The sequence below is a fragment of the Pagrus pagrus genome, assembly GCF_965226575.1.
Source record: "Pagrus pagrus genome assembly, chromosome: 18".
Lineage (NCBI taxonomy): Eukaryota > Metazoa > Chordata > Actinopteri > Spariformes > Sparidae > Pagrus > Pagrus pagrus.
In genome coordinates this window covers 25,028,520-25,043,064 of record NC_140202.1, presented here as the reverse complement: position 1 = coordinate 25,043,064, position 14,545 = coordinate 25,028,520, and the positions used below count along the sequence as shown (strand labels likewise).

The window sequence follows — 14,545 nt, the reverse complement described above, 5'->3', positions numbered from 1 at the left end:
GAGGGAAAATTTGAAAAACAGGAACTGCCGTGTGAAGGAAAACCAGTCTCCCCGCCACATGCAGCAGAGGAGACCAAACAAACCGGCAGACGTGCTATTATTAGAGTTCAAATGTGCAAAGTAGAGTTTGCTTTGACTGAATCCTTCACACTGAGGGCCTCTTGGCACACGTGTACAACTTTTAATCCAACCTTGAAGTGCCTTAAAAACCAGCATGTGGACAGACATTTAATTGGGCTGAAGTGTATAAAAATGTTCCCAAAGCACATTCAAAGGTTCACACTGTTTTGTTTTGTTTGACCTGTGGACTAAAAACCCAAAGACGCTGCATTTACCATGATGTCAAACTGACAGACAGCAGAAAAGCCTCACAGGAGCTGGAAGCAGAGAATATTTGGCAATTTTGCTCAACAAGTTAATTATCAAAACCTTTAACTCAACTTTCTGTGGCTTGACTAATCATTTTAAAACAATTACTGCCAACAGTGTGTAGTTTCATATTGTAGTGCACACATACAGAAGCTAAGGTTCATTTAATTTTGTTTATATGTATTTTTGAGGGCGTCGTGTAGTTTAAGTTGAGTGCAACATGTACAAATTTTAGTTTGACATTAAAAAGTTAACAGAATGTGAAGAAATAAGTTTTGATCTGAGTGCTGTGTTGCTGAGATATCTATTGAAGTTAGCATGCTACCCTGCTAGCCCCTAGCTACTTAGTACCTCAAGAACTTGTGTGCCAAGAGTCTCATAATACAACCGCTAGCTGAACAGTCACTTAGCTAAGCAGCTACCGTCCAAATTCTTACATATTGCACCTTTAATCTGAATATTATTACCCTTTTTAAAATGTCTTCTTCAGATCGAGTGCAACTTCTTACCCTCCCTGTTTTACACGTCAATGTTATCCAACCTGATGTTCCTACCCACTCAAAGCATTAAAGCAAAAATCCCGCAATCAGACAAAATAAAGATGCCGTACATCACATTTGAACACACATTAGCTCTTTATTTCAGCAGCTCCCCCGCGAGCCTGTACCAAAATATTCAAAACCACCCAAATTATTAGAAACTGACATTAGCTGTGCAGAGGGGAAGACATTTTCTCTCTCAAAATTAAAGGAATCAAAAGCAAAACAAAAAGAAAATCCTCACACTTGCTGACCTGCAGCATTAGAAAAAAAATCTCACTGCAAAGTTAACAGGTAGCTGGTTTGCTTTGGCATCTTCTGTGAAAACAAAGTTACCGTGTACTGCAACCGATCAGGAAGGAGAAAACAAAAAGCTCTGCGTTGATCTTAAACTTCTTTAAAATACCCAATATGCATTTTGAAAATCGCCTACAGAAAGGCACACTTTGAACAAACCAGGGATAAAAACAATTCATAAAAAAAAAAAAAAGTTGAACAAAATCAGTATCAAAAAAAGCACCTCACCATTTCAAGGTATTTAAATTAAGTGCTTAAATAAGGAGGGAAATGACAAATGGAAAATAAAACAAACATATCCAGAGAGAGGAGACAGAGACTTGGCAGTGTGGTTTACTCGTATTATTGCAATCTGGCAGTGATTTGTGCTGTGGATGCCAGCATAATAAAAAAGGTAAAACAGGCAGTAGGTCCAAGTGGTTTTTAAAAAAAGATCACATCGCTTCAGATCACCGTAATGAAATCTGCTCACTGCGCGATCATTTCACGTCTTTCCCTCTTTAAATTTGCATAAATAACTAACTTTGCTATAGTTAAATGAAACGTTGAGATCTCCTTCAGTTGGCTGAATCCCAAAAGGTATTTCCTCGTTGGTGGTGCGAGGCCTCAGGCTCTGAGAGGAGTTACTCAGTCTGTTCAGGGGGAGGCAGTGTGTTAGAGGCAGTGGAAGAGGACGAGGAGGCGTTCACAGCTTCTTCAGTCGGCTGTACATGTCTCTCTTGCTGCGCTCCCCGGCCCAGGTGCGACTCTTGAGGCGAAACTTCCTCAGGTCCTCCTTGAAGTCCTCGTGGTGCATGGGCACGTAGGACTCAGGTTCACATTGTGGCTGCGCAGAAGAGAACGAGACGAGGTTAAAGCACTGAAGAGGCATCAAGGATTTCAGTCAACCGTTACACAGTGTACCCAAAATCAAAATAATTTTGACTGGACGTGAGACATCTAAAGCCAAACTGACCTTGAACTCGTGGTAGAAGTCTTTGTATCCGCCCTTGAGGATGTAGAGTTCTGGGTAGTGGAGTTTGGGATACTCGTTCATGGCGCGGTCTCGCTCCCTGACGAAGCGGCACATTCGAGGGCCACGCTCCGACGAGAACTCGCAGTGGAAGATGATGACGACGCGTTTGTCCGGGCAGGATGGGAGGATGGGCGTTTTGAGGAGGTAATCCTCCACCTGGTCTTCCTGGGGCAGGTTCAGAGCGCCCTGTGACAACAAAGACAAACCCAAACACTTAAATCATAAAGTACAGGAAGTGAACAAGATAAGTGTGTGCAACTTGTGACAAATTCAGCCTTGAGACACCAGGAGTTTTTGGGGGTGTTTTAAACAAGTATGATTTGAGATTTTGCTCACCTTGATGTGTCCTCCTTTAAACTCGTAGGGGTATCTGCAGTCGATGATGATGAGGCGCTCGACTAGATGATTAAAGTGATCGGACACAGCTGCCACCATCTGACGAGCAAAGAGAAGATAGTAAGTAAATAAGTAGAAACAGTCTATATTTGTTCTCTTTCTATATATGCAACCCAAGAGAAGCCAACAGTTGAGCCTCTACTCACCGTCTCTGAGGTAATGTACTTGAGGTCTTGGTGTTTGCCATCTACTGTGGGGAGTACAAAAGGCTAAAAGAGAAAAGGAATTGGATTAGAAGTGTAATCAAACAGAATTAAGTCCATTAGTGTAAGAAACACAGTAGTCTTCCTTACCTTGGTGAAATCTCCTATTAGCTCATTAGAGCCGTCTTCCCCGTCTAGCAGCTTCTCAATCTGTGTCTGGCAGAAGGACTTGGACCTCTGCAACAGAGAGCAGCCCTGAAAGAAAGAAAGAAAAAGAATTTAAAGGAGGCAGTCGAGGAGAAAATTAGGTAATTTGAGATGGTCTATAAAGCCAGTGACAATAGCCAGACAGCCTCAGAAGACGTTTCTCCACTTCCACTAAGGAGGTGACAGATGGTCAGTGGAAACTGGTTTTTGAGCTGTCAATTTATCCTCGCTACAGGTTTGTGCTTCTGTCTAAACTGATCATGTTACGCCCTCAAGAAGGTGATCAAATGTTATCATCATCACACCAACAATAAAATCCAAAAGGTTAGAGCAGCAGCCCCCAGATGTAACCAACTAAAAAAAAAAAAAAAAAAAATTAAAAAAAAGGACTGTGTGAGGACTCACCATTCTTGGGGATTCAGGGTTTTGTTCCAGGGTGGTGACGTGCGTTCCTGCCAGGCTGCGCCGCCTCTTCACCCTGACAGGTGTGTTTTCGTCCCCGGGGCAGTCGGGACGCTTCACAGAGGGACGGGACACCGGACTGGGCATGGATGGGGAGCGGAACAGGCTCCGTGGCCGGCAGCGAATCACAGGCTGAACGAGACAATAATTCGAAAATTTAACTCAACGTTCCATTCATTATTGATTTATAATATATCAGGCATGGATAAACATTTCAGCTACTAAACTGAGACTTACAGAGTCTTCTCCTGTGGTGTCAGACACCAGTGGGGCAGTGAGCAAGCTGGCCATTCCCATCGGCATCCCAGAGTCGTTCTGTAGGTGACAAAGCAGTGTTGTCAGATAAATATAGGACAGACAATAAAAGTGAAATCATGTGGATCTTTAATTTGAAAGCAAGGAACAAGAATTTTGACTTGCTGCGAACCCTGTAAAAGTGCGAAATACATCCTATTCATGAATGTAAGTGAGAGGGGGGCCTCACCTCCATGTTGTCATCCAGAACGTCGAGGAAGCCATCGTCCTCATCGTCGTTGAGAGATGAAGTGAGGGAGGAGCGTCTCAGGAACATGGGGCTGGAGTCACAGAAGTCAAGCTGCTGGACTGGAGGGGGTGAAGAAAACTGGACAGGAGAAACAAATCAGAGGTGTTAGCATTTTTTAAGAGCCAGATAAACACTAGATGAATTCTTGATTCTTCACATGTCCACATACCATGAGGGCTGGTGCTGAACTGGGACGGCGGGCAAACGCGTCCTTTGACTGACCACCATTGAAGGAGCGCATGCGGCACCGGGACACAGGCTTGGTTGGTTTCTTGAATTCAAAACCCTCCTGAAAAAGAAACAATTGAAGAGTGAATCAGTGCTCTAACGCTTTTAAAGACGCCGTTCACAGCCTTGAATTGTCTAGACTTTACAGAAACTGCTCAAGGGAATCAAACCCATAACTTTAAAGTGGCTACTAATCTGTAGTGTTTTAGTGTTGTGTTCTAGCACAGTAACAAACTGTGTCACTGACCTCTGGCATGTTCTCCTTGTTGTCGCGTTGTGAGGAGATTTCGGAGGGTTGTTGTCCAAATATTCCGTAGCGGTGTGAATCCATTTCCTGTCCCTTCATACATGGACTGAAACTCTGGAGCCGGAGCTGTGGGGGAGGACGGGGAGAGAGAGCCAGTCAGCAGAGACTCAACGACAGTAAACAAGCTCACAAACAGTCCTGTGGTGGGTTTACGCTGGAGAACGATTTCAACTCAATTATGAAAAACTGCCCTCAGGAAAAAATCTCAACACAGCTACAAAATTGGTTATTGTGAAGCTTAAAAGTCAGTTGGGATTATTTTAAAAACACAACTTTGCTGTTGTCCCTCGTGTGTTTTATGATCTTGATTTTAAAGTCGTCTAGAGGAATATTTTCAGATGGGACCATTATCGTTTATGTTTTACAGCCTAATTAAGACAATTCTCACGGCAGCTGTCAGCCCTGAACGTCAGCCAAAAAAGAAAAACTGACTAAAACAAGACATGCAGGACTGTAAACAAAAACCATGACAAATCTGCTTACCGGCAATGAGTGGATTCTTCGAATTGGCATCTTTCTATAATTGAGAAAAGGGAAAAAAAGGAATTACAGTCAGTACAATTAAAATCAACAGGCAGACAGGCGGTTTCAATTTGAGAAGTGAAAGACTCCCTGGAGGGCAATATTCTCCAAATAAGGAGAGGCAATCACAACCGAACACCAGTTAATGATTACAGGTTGTCGACTAAAGAGCAACTTACTGGTTGACAACTCTGCTTGACTGTTGAATGGCCTTCTCAAATCTGAAAGAGAAGACACAACAAATCATTTAGAATTAAATAGAATAAAAATGCTGCCAAGATTTTCTAAGAGCCCAATTTTAGACATTCAATATGCCTTTCAAAAGTTTGTATTTTTTGATCCCGAGAGACAACAAAAATGATGGGATTGTTTAATTTCAAATATTAAAAGACTTTGGTTGACATGAATGATTGTGCAGGTGAAACACCATATTATGTTTAGCATTATGTTCAAATTCAAGGACATTCTTAAACTTAAAACATAACAAAATTTTGCATCTTTCGATGAAGAGTAACATGCCTTTAGAATAAAACCAGCAGAGAAAGAGACTGGAGGGGCCTTCATTGGCAGTCAGAAAACACCTTGTGCTCATAAACTACAAAGACAAAGAACCTGCAGCTATATAAAGAAAGCGAGAGGAACGGTTGGACTAGAGGAAGTTGGGTGAATGCATAGAGGCAAGAGGTGGTCTTTGCACTGGAGTGATGCCCACCTGTATGCTAAATGAGTAGAGAGCTCAGTGTTTGGGGGGAAGGAGGGCAGGAGAAGGGCGATGCAGAGATCAGCTAATCTACCATATGCCTGCTGGAGCCAACGCCGCCAACCCCTTTTCTGCAAGGGCCCTTTGTTTGTTGAGGAGAGAGCGTGTCCCATTCAATGCAGACCAGGAGAAGGGGGGGCAGTTCTGTGGGGGTGCCCTCATTTCAATAGCCCTGACGCAGAAAAAACTCCAGCCCCTCTTTTCCTATTGAAATAACAGTGCAAAGGAAGAGTGTGCCAAAACTCAGAGGGGGTGGGCTATCATTAAACCCAAGTCCTCCCCCGGCTTGAGGACTCCTAGCAACCGAGCAGCTGTAAAGGAGGTGAATGAGGTCTTGGGGACCAAATGCTGCTGTAAAGGAACTCGCACATCTGACGGCGGCAGATGTCTGCAGAGACTCGCCCAACTGAGAAGTAAGAAAAGGGCCACCCAAGATTAGCGAGGAATGGGTATGCCGACAAACTGGTCAAGATAACCAGTTCTTGTGCGGATAGCAGTTGATACAACCTAGTCTTGATGTGCTGCACTGAGAAAATTGCGAGTTAAAATAGTTGTTCCATAGCATTCCTCATCTTTTTCACTCGATAACCTAAAGAAAGTAAAGCTCAGATGCCATATCAGCTAATCTTCTTAGCAAAATGAGTGAAGCCATCGTCTTAAAGCCAACGGAAGAAACTATAATCCAACAGATGAGAAATAGTGCTTGGCTCAGCTGAGCCCAAGCGCAGGGTGGGGGCAGTGGGGGGATGGAGATGGTGTTGCTGCTGGTTGTTGGGGGGGATGCACAGGGACACAGCTCACAGGCTGATTGATTAGGACAGACATGATGAGGACAGTGCAACTTACGTGTCCTCCATTTCAACAGAATCCATGGGGCTGGGGGGATCCATGCCGAGGCCTGAGGGAAGAGATTTGTGACTCAGATCAATAAAAGCATCAGGTGGTGCAGCAAACTAGAATACCAATGGATTCAAACAGTTTGGCATTTTGGATTGACAAATATCTGCACATTAATCTCCTGTTGATAAAGTTATCGGTTCATTCATTTCGCTATTGATTAACCTGCAGCATCTTTTGTCCAGCCAACAACCTAAAGACTCCTCATTTACTTTAATAAATGACACTGAAAAGCAGCATATCCTCACATTCAAGAACCTGGAATCAGCCATCTTTGGGCATTATTGTTTTGAAAAATGCTTAAATGATTTATCAACTAATGTCTGCAGCTCTAATTGGAGTAATAAAAAGGCAATCATTGACAATACTCCTTATCACAAGACCACATCTGAGGTTAAGAGGCATGACTATTAAATCAGATTCAACACATGTACATTAGGCCCTCAGGCACCAATTCTAATAGCATCAATTAGCAGAGACAAAAGGTTTTTAGGGGGGCTCACCAGCATCAGATGAGACGTCAGAAGCAAAGGAGGGAATCTTCTCAAGGGGTGCCTGCTTTCTCCTTTTCGGGGTATCACATTGGCTGCATGGGAAAAAAAGATGAACAGGGAAATGAGAGATGTAAACACTAAACTAGGCTTTGTATGCTAGTGGAGGGTTGCGGGAAATTAGCTTAAGTTGTGTCCATGGCTTGCATGAAAGAGTAGCTGCAGTTCAAGGTTACACAAGTACAGGTAATAACATTAAAACTGAATGAAAGTACCTTCCGAGTACAGCCAAATTGTCCAAGTCCAGAGCCAAATTGGTGACAGGAGACAACACAGTCGCGGGTCCAGGGGAGAACAGGTTCTTGCGGTGCGTGTTCTTTGTGCTCAGCTCGGGGAGAGTGAGCGAGGAAAGCCCGGGGATCCCATCGGGCCTAGTTTTCAAAACGTTGTTTACAGGACTGGTGCTGCCGAAAAAATGAACCGGCTCCATCTTCAAGCTGTCCAATTTGTACAAATCCTGCAGTAGCAATTGCCTTGTGGTTGAATCAGTTTGAATTTCGGGTCGGAACGTGAGAATTAGCAAGACGGTCCAAACTTAAAAGCTAACCCGGAAGCTAACCAGCCAGCTAGCAACATTTAAGAAAACATTTCCAAACATACGGTCCGAAGCAAAGGCGGGAAGTGATTCGGCGGTTCCGTGTGGAGTGAATTTGATTCAGTCTTGCTCAAGTACTACAGCCACATAGTTGTTGTTTCTGTCAGAGAGCTGTAGCACAGCGTACTCCCTCTCTGACAGCCCCTGGTTTCTGAGAAAGAGAGGCTGGAGCTGCCTGTATTTATGTTCAAAATAGATGCTCAGGAGCGGCAATCTTTGAGCCAATCAGCGCTGTTGTTACATCCTCTCGACCAATCAGAGTGCGGTACGTCTCTCCGCTGTTGTCCCCCTCACCGGATGGGGCGGGGGAAAAATTAGGATGTGACACAATCCTTTAAAATTTTCATCTTTCTTCTCAGATGTCTTTTGTTCTCGTGGGCTCTAACTTATATATATATATAAACACGACAAAAATAGTTTATTCTTTACTGATGAAAACACCTGCTTTTATGATAATCTTATTGTATATTGGTGGAGTAAAATTAATTTGGCTGCAGAGAAGAGATTTGGAAGAAAATGAGCAAAACAGGACAAAGCTTTGCAAAATCTCTCTGAAATTACAAAAGGGCTGCCTTGCCCATAAATAACCTGATTCACACATCCAAGATAAAATCAAAGATTATTGAATAATTCTTGTAATAGGATAGTTAGAAAGCAAACTATATATACTCACAAGCCTGTATATGATTTAACAAAATAAAACTCATTAAATTATCTCAACTAAATCACACATGCAAGGGAAATGAAAGATAATTGCGTCAGATAGATGGGACCTTTCACATGGTCCCTAAGCACATCGTGACCTGACTTTATGAATGCCTACTGGTAAAAGCAGCTCATACGCCTCCCACACAAAGTGACTCAGACTGAAGAAATGACTTTTTCACTGAGATGTCATACTGATAACTTCCTTTCTGCTGTTTCTTTCCCTCTCTGTGCCACCGGCGAACACATTCCTCTTCTCTCTAAAATCATGTTAAATTCATGAGTGTTTTAACTGACCAGCTTCATGAACTGCTTTCTGAAAATGCATAGTTGTGTATGTGTGTTTTCCATTGGTGGTTGCGTGTGTGAGTTGGTGTGGGTGAGTAAGAAGGATTTAAAGTGGTTTGGGTTATATTTTCCTACATCAAGCATCACTTCCTGTCTCAGATGTGACAAGAACTGCAACTTAAGTTACCCAAAAATGAAAATTCAGTCTTATCTACTCACCTCCATGTCAGTGGAAAGGTGGATGAAGTCCACAAGACATTTCTGCTGCTTCACAGCAAAACAGCATTCTCCTAAACAACTGAAGATAGATAGATGGAGACTTGTTCTAAAACATAAAAAAACAACCAAAAATAGAAGGAAAAAAACTAAATGGCTCCATACAGCTCATTCTGCATAATAAGTCTCCAAGTGCCCATCTACGATAGTTGTTTAGGAGAATGCTGCAACACTGTAAAACCCCAGACACATTTGGGGACTCACCAGATTTTTCATCCACATGGTAGATTATGACTACATTTTCATTTTTGGGTGAAATTATCCTTTCAGTCTCAGATACCAGTAAAAAAAGAGCTAAAAATATCACAAATATGATAAAGAAGGACACAAAAACATCTACACTGCTTCTGCCGGCATCCATGCATGTAAAGCACGGGACATAATGGTTTAATACAAAGAAACGATCTGGATTTGAAATTGTTTAGTTTCAGTGTCGAGTGAAATGAAGGTTAGACGAGTTCTGGTGCCTGCTGGTCTTCTCATGTCCTCTGGATTAGTTCCTCATGTCTTGCTGTGAGCGTGACATGCAGGCTTCTTCTTCAGGACTCCATTTTGAGAGTTTAAAACACTACTTACTGCAAACAGGGACCGAACCTCATGTTTGTGAAGTCAAATACAACATTGCTGACCGACAGAAACAAACCTACCTGTAACTAGTTCAACCAGACTCCTGAGGCGGTCCAACTGACAAAACCAGACAGATGAAGCACTAAAAACACTTTTGCATGTAAGGTTTGTGTTTGTGGTTCTGCAACGTTTTCCTCAAGTCACTCGTGCACAGTCCTCCCTGTATTTACAATGCTGACTGTGCAGTTATGTGTAATTCGGAGTCTGATATCTTGTCAGGCAGGCAGCACCCATTTTAGCACAACAACAGTGCTTTAGTATTCCAACGAGAAGCTCTTTCAGAATCGTTTTTAGCAAACCTGTGGCTGTAAGCACGGGGGTGGACTGACCTTTGGCCACTGTTCACCGGAACAGTCTTCATTCGGGCTAAAGTATCTGCTGTGTGATTGGCATCACGAATGTAAATGAAGTTTAATGAACTTCCCTGGAGAGGTACGAGCTCAGGCCTGAGACCCCGGGCTCCACACCCCCCATCTGAAAAGAAGAGACAAAAGGAGGGGAGAGGGAGACTCGACTCACCTCGAATAAAAACCTCCTCAAGCCTCCCAACACCTTCTGTTCCCACCAAACCTGCACCGACTCCCCACTGCCCACCAATTTCCTCTTTACACAAGCTCACACCAACACACACATAACAAGGAGACGAGATTCACAAACTATTGAATATTAGTTTTAGAGGAATCAAATTCACCCAGTTGTTTTATCTCTTTATCTCTACATCCACTTTCTCATCACTGTTCTTTGTATTCCTGAGTTGGTTGGACATTTCTGTCATTTCTGCAAAGATATTTCGAACAGATCGTTTAGCATTTAGGACCTCAGTCTAACAACACCACAACTTGCCAGTTTCACATTTCTATTTGTTTAGCCTTCAGATCAAACAAACAAGAATAACATGTTAATTAATAAAGAAATCAACAGCATTTCCAAATGGAGCTGCTGCTTTGTTGCCAAAACATTGAAAGCTAGGTGTTTTGTTTTTAACCTTATTAACAGCTAGCTTTTTCCCCTTGCTTCCATGTTTAGCTATAATCAGCTAGTTGTCGCTTCATATTTAGCCAAGCCTGGCATACAAACGTGACAGGTCTCAATCATCTCATGTGAACTCTTCAAACGAAAGCAAATAAGCACATTTTTAACAATGTCACAAGTGGAAAACAAAAAAATGAAACAAAAGACGTGAACTTCAGACAATTTAAACCAAACTAAATTCATTCTACCACCAGTTTCTATCTTGAAACCTCTTAGTTGGTTTTGATTATATCACAGTTCTTGGATATTATTGCTGGTCCTCTTTATCATTAAACTTTTATCAGGGGTTTAAAGGTGCTGTATAGATTGTTACTCATTCATTTAATTACCCGATGAAACCACGAGGGTCAGAGTGCTCTAATTAGCCTAATGCTTTACTTTTACGGGCCAAACTTTGATGGTTGTGAAACAGCAGAGGGTTTGCTCGTGCTTTTATTTTGTGAACAACAGAGCTCGTTTGGCACTTCAGTGGGAAAATAAAGATTAGCTTGTGGCAAATGTGACAACTTGTTGTCAGGGATATCTGATCTGATGAAGTCTTGATACCTTAATAGTGAAATTGACAGATGATTTGGAGTCAGTCAGCTACTGCTGGCCCGGGTTATAATGATCACAGCAACTTCTCTTGTGGTATAAGAAGGTCTAAACAGCTGCGATCACGCTGCAGAGAGAAGACATCATCACAAACTGCAGCAGAAAGAAGCTCTGACACATTTTTCTCGTGAGCAGCCTGTAATGTTAATGAGCCCGAACGTGGTGTCATGAGTTTGTGGTGGTAAACTGTCTCTTCTGTAACGTGGCTGCCAATGAGTCTGCGTTAATGGCCTGTTTGAACTAGTGTCAATGTTAATGCTGCAGCGACAAAACATTTACAGATAAGACGAATGCAAATGTGCGAGTGAGTGTCCAATCAGACGCTCGCTGAATCATTCTCACATCAGCACCCTGCACAGGATTTTAGGTTGTCTGTGAAGAATTATACACTACACTACCTTTCAGTGGAAGTAGTGTAACTGAGAGGTACAGTTACTTTAACTTTTTTTACTTTTCTATAACCCGTTTCATGCAACGATGCAAGTGTTTAACAAAGACAGGATGCAAGAATACACAATAATAAATAAGAACAAAGTAAAAATACCAGGTTAAAACAAGCAACAATAACAGTGCAATCACTCCAACTTCTGTGTAAGATGCTGAATACTTGTTACTTTTACAAGAAATAGCCACATTTCTGCAGCTTCTGTGGTCAAACTTCAGAAAAGTCACCTTGTGAATGGTGCTTCACACCTTCAAAACTATACTGGGCGACAGCTGTTTTTGTATATGTGGGAGACGACACCAACAGCTGTAGATGTGGAGGGGGGTGGGGGGTTAAAACAGCAGACTGTTGAGTATTGCGGTCACGAGTGACCCGATTGCAGGTTAACCACGATCCGACATAACAACCTGCCGACTGTTCGTTTAAGTGAGTCACATTGTGAGATAAAAACAGATAAGATCTGACCGGACAACAATACACTGCAGTGATATGCAGAGGATTTTTTTATAGCAGCATCTTTTAAAGTTTAAACTGTTATATTGATTGTACTGGCTAACTGTGGTCGTGTTGTTGGAAAGCTCTGGGGCTGGTTGGTTAAACTCTTGGTCTTAATCTTAAAGGACCACAACAGTGTGTTTGTAAGCTCCAGCTGACAGATATTTGAATGCATGTCTTGCAGTTGTAGGTTTTTCATGTGTTTTTTTGTTCAAGGCAGTGATTGGTTTTCATTAACGCGTGTTGGTGTGTTGTGTAATCGATCACAGTGAGCACCAAGTTTGCATTCATTCTGGTCTAATCTTTGTGATGCAGATTAAAAGCAGACTGTCACTTTGACAAAAAACACCTATTTTCCTGTTTTTCCTGGCTGTGGCTTCACGTTTAGCTTAGCTTAGCTACACACAAGATGGGTATCAATCTTCTCATCTACTGTAACTCTCAGCAAGGAGTACTTTTTAAATGCCAAACTATTCCTGTAACTATAACTAAAACTACCCTAAAATAGGATACTGTCCCAGTGTTTTTCCTTTCCTATTGGCAGGAAAGAGTTACCTCTAGGATATCTTCTGGTTTCCCGCCAGCAGACTTTTCAGATAAGAGGATTTTCAAGATAAGCTTTTGCAAACTGAGCCGATGCAGATACGTTGTCAAAGCATTGTGTTTCATGTCAGTGCTGTAAACCAAAGAGGGGACCTCCTCTGCCACCGCTGCACAGCTGACTGCACCTGATATAGCATTATCTGTAAGCCTATCTTTAATAAAGCCTGGTGTGTGTCCTGGTTTTTGTTCAAAGATCTGAGTTTCATTCCAGTTGTTGTGGCGGATGTGGGTCAAGATTTAGACAAGACTGAAATGGAAGAAATTTACATTAGATAAGTGTGCAAGAAAATGAGAACTAACCTTTATTTAAGCACATTTTAAATGGGCAGCAGTGGGAAATATTGATTTAAAAAAAAAAAATGGGAGCAGTGTTTGTTTTGTACAGAATCATTCTCCATGTGAAAACACAAAATGACCACAAAGGATCATCTTTCATGGATGTTCTGGCTGCTGCACCATGATCCTCCACATGTTTAATATGTAACCACTCAGGCTTTTCTCCCTACATGTCTCCACAGAGGACTGAGGGGTATGTTTGCATGGAGACGGTCAGTCAGCCACTGCTTCCCCCCACGCCGCCTCCCTGGTGTTCATCCATACCATTGTTCCCTCTTATTGTCTCCGCTAGTGTCAATGCAGACTCTCTCCCTTGGTATAGGTCACCCCGTCCGCTGGTCAACCACCACCCCCCACAACACCTCCAGGCTCAGGTCGAGGAAGAAGGAGTACACATCTGCTCGTGGAGGAGGCCCGGCAGCCCGACAGATGGACGACAACGCAGGGGGAGAAGCTCGAGGCTCGGTTAGGAATTCTGGAGGGAAAGGCAGACAAAAGACGAAGGAGGGGACGAAGACGGGAGGCCGTGGTGGATGTATGTGGGGGTTAAAGAAAAGGAAGGAGGAGGTTAACAGAGTGCAGTGACACATCCCGACAAGGCTTTGAGTATGCTTTCATATGATAAGGCGATTTAGAAGCATCTAATAGTAACTACAGCTGGATATCTAGTTTATTTAATATCAACCAATACTTGGTGTCCATCGCACCAAGTACTGAAAACTGTCATGTAGCAAAAACATTAAAAACCTTTTCTTTTTTAGTTATAGTTAAAAACAGTGTCTGAATTAAATAATATTGTTGCCAATTTAAGGTTATTTTATTTAAGTTCTTGTGTGGTGGCTTGTATTTTCACGTTATTACAAGATTTATGAGATAATTCTATTTCCACACACAAACTTATCATTTTAAAACAAGAAACTTTTCATCTTAACAAAATGTCATTTATCTGGTAATAATGTAAAATGTTATAAGTTATTAAGAATTAAACATTTAAAATTTCTTTACCTGTTTCCTGTTATATCATCATGTTATTCACCACAAAACATTTCATGTTGTCTTGTGTTGTTTTAACATTTTTTTTAATTTTTATTTTTTTATTTATTTATTCAAAGAGGACAGTGCACATTAATGAACATGACTGTAAAAGTGCCAGTGTTAGCCAGAGGCTAATTTCCGACTGTAGTCCTCTGGCAAGATGTTAAAAGCCATTAAAATATACAAGGGACATAAAAACACTACTAAAAACAAAAACAACAGATAGACAGTAATACACACAAAGAAACAAACAAACAAATCGAACAACAACAACAAA

At 42.0% G+C, this 14,545-nt stretch overlaps 1 protein-coding gene and 1 long non-coding RNA gene across 3 annotated transcripts; one reads left to right on the top strand and one right to left on the bottom strand.

Moving 5' to 3' along the window:
• Positions 1 to 980: 980 nt before the first annotated feature.
• On the bottom strand, positions 981 to 8,018 carry cdc25b (cell division cycle 25B). Its single transcript, XM_084381958.1, has 15 exons — positions 7,453 to 8,018; positions 7,190 to 7,272; positions 6,636 to 6,687; positions 5,209 to 5,250; positions 4,991 to 5,024; positions 4,448 to 4,573; positions 4,142 to 4,261; positions 3,913 to 4,050; positions 3,666 to 3,743; positions 3,372 to 3,560; positions 2,910 to 3,014; positions 2,763 to 2,825; positions 2,557 to 2,655; positions 2,161 to 2,406; positions 981 to 2,031 (listed from the first exon to the last, which is right to left on the bottom strand). The coding sequence occupies exons 1-15, from the start codon at positions 7,665 to 7,667 to the stop codon at positions 1,891 to 1,893; spliced, it is 1,731 nt and encodes a 576-aa protein (XP_084238084.1). The 5' UTR covers positions 7,668 to 8,018; the 3' UTR covers positions 981 to 1,890.
• Positions 2,607 to 14,053, top strand: LOC311274343. Of its 2 annotated transcripts, none has more exons than XR_014624744.1 (2): positions 2,607 to 2,676; positions 13,556 to 14,053. It is a non-coding gene; the product is annotated as an uncharacterized lncRNA (long non-coding RNA). The 2 variants fall into 2 exon arrangements; XR_014624745.1 differs by lacking the exon at positions 2,607 to 2,676 and adding an exon at positions 5,259 to 6,202.
• The last annotated feature ends 492 nt before the right edge of the window (positions 14,054 to 14,545 follow it).

Coding starts and splice junctions, on each gene's coding strand:
- cdc25b (XM_084381958.1), bottom strand. CDS start 7,667: ATGGAGCCGGTTCATTTTTTCGGCAGCACCAGTCCTGTAAACAACGTT. Junction 5,251..6,635: donor TCTGTTGAAATGGAGGACAC/GTAAGTTGCACT, acceptor CTTCTCTTTCAG/ATTTGAGAAGGCCATTCAAC. Junction 3,744..3,912: donor TTCTGGATGACAACATGGAG/GTGAGGCCCCCC, acceptor TGTCACCTACAG/AACGACTCTGGGATGCCGAT.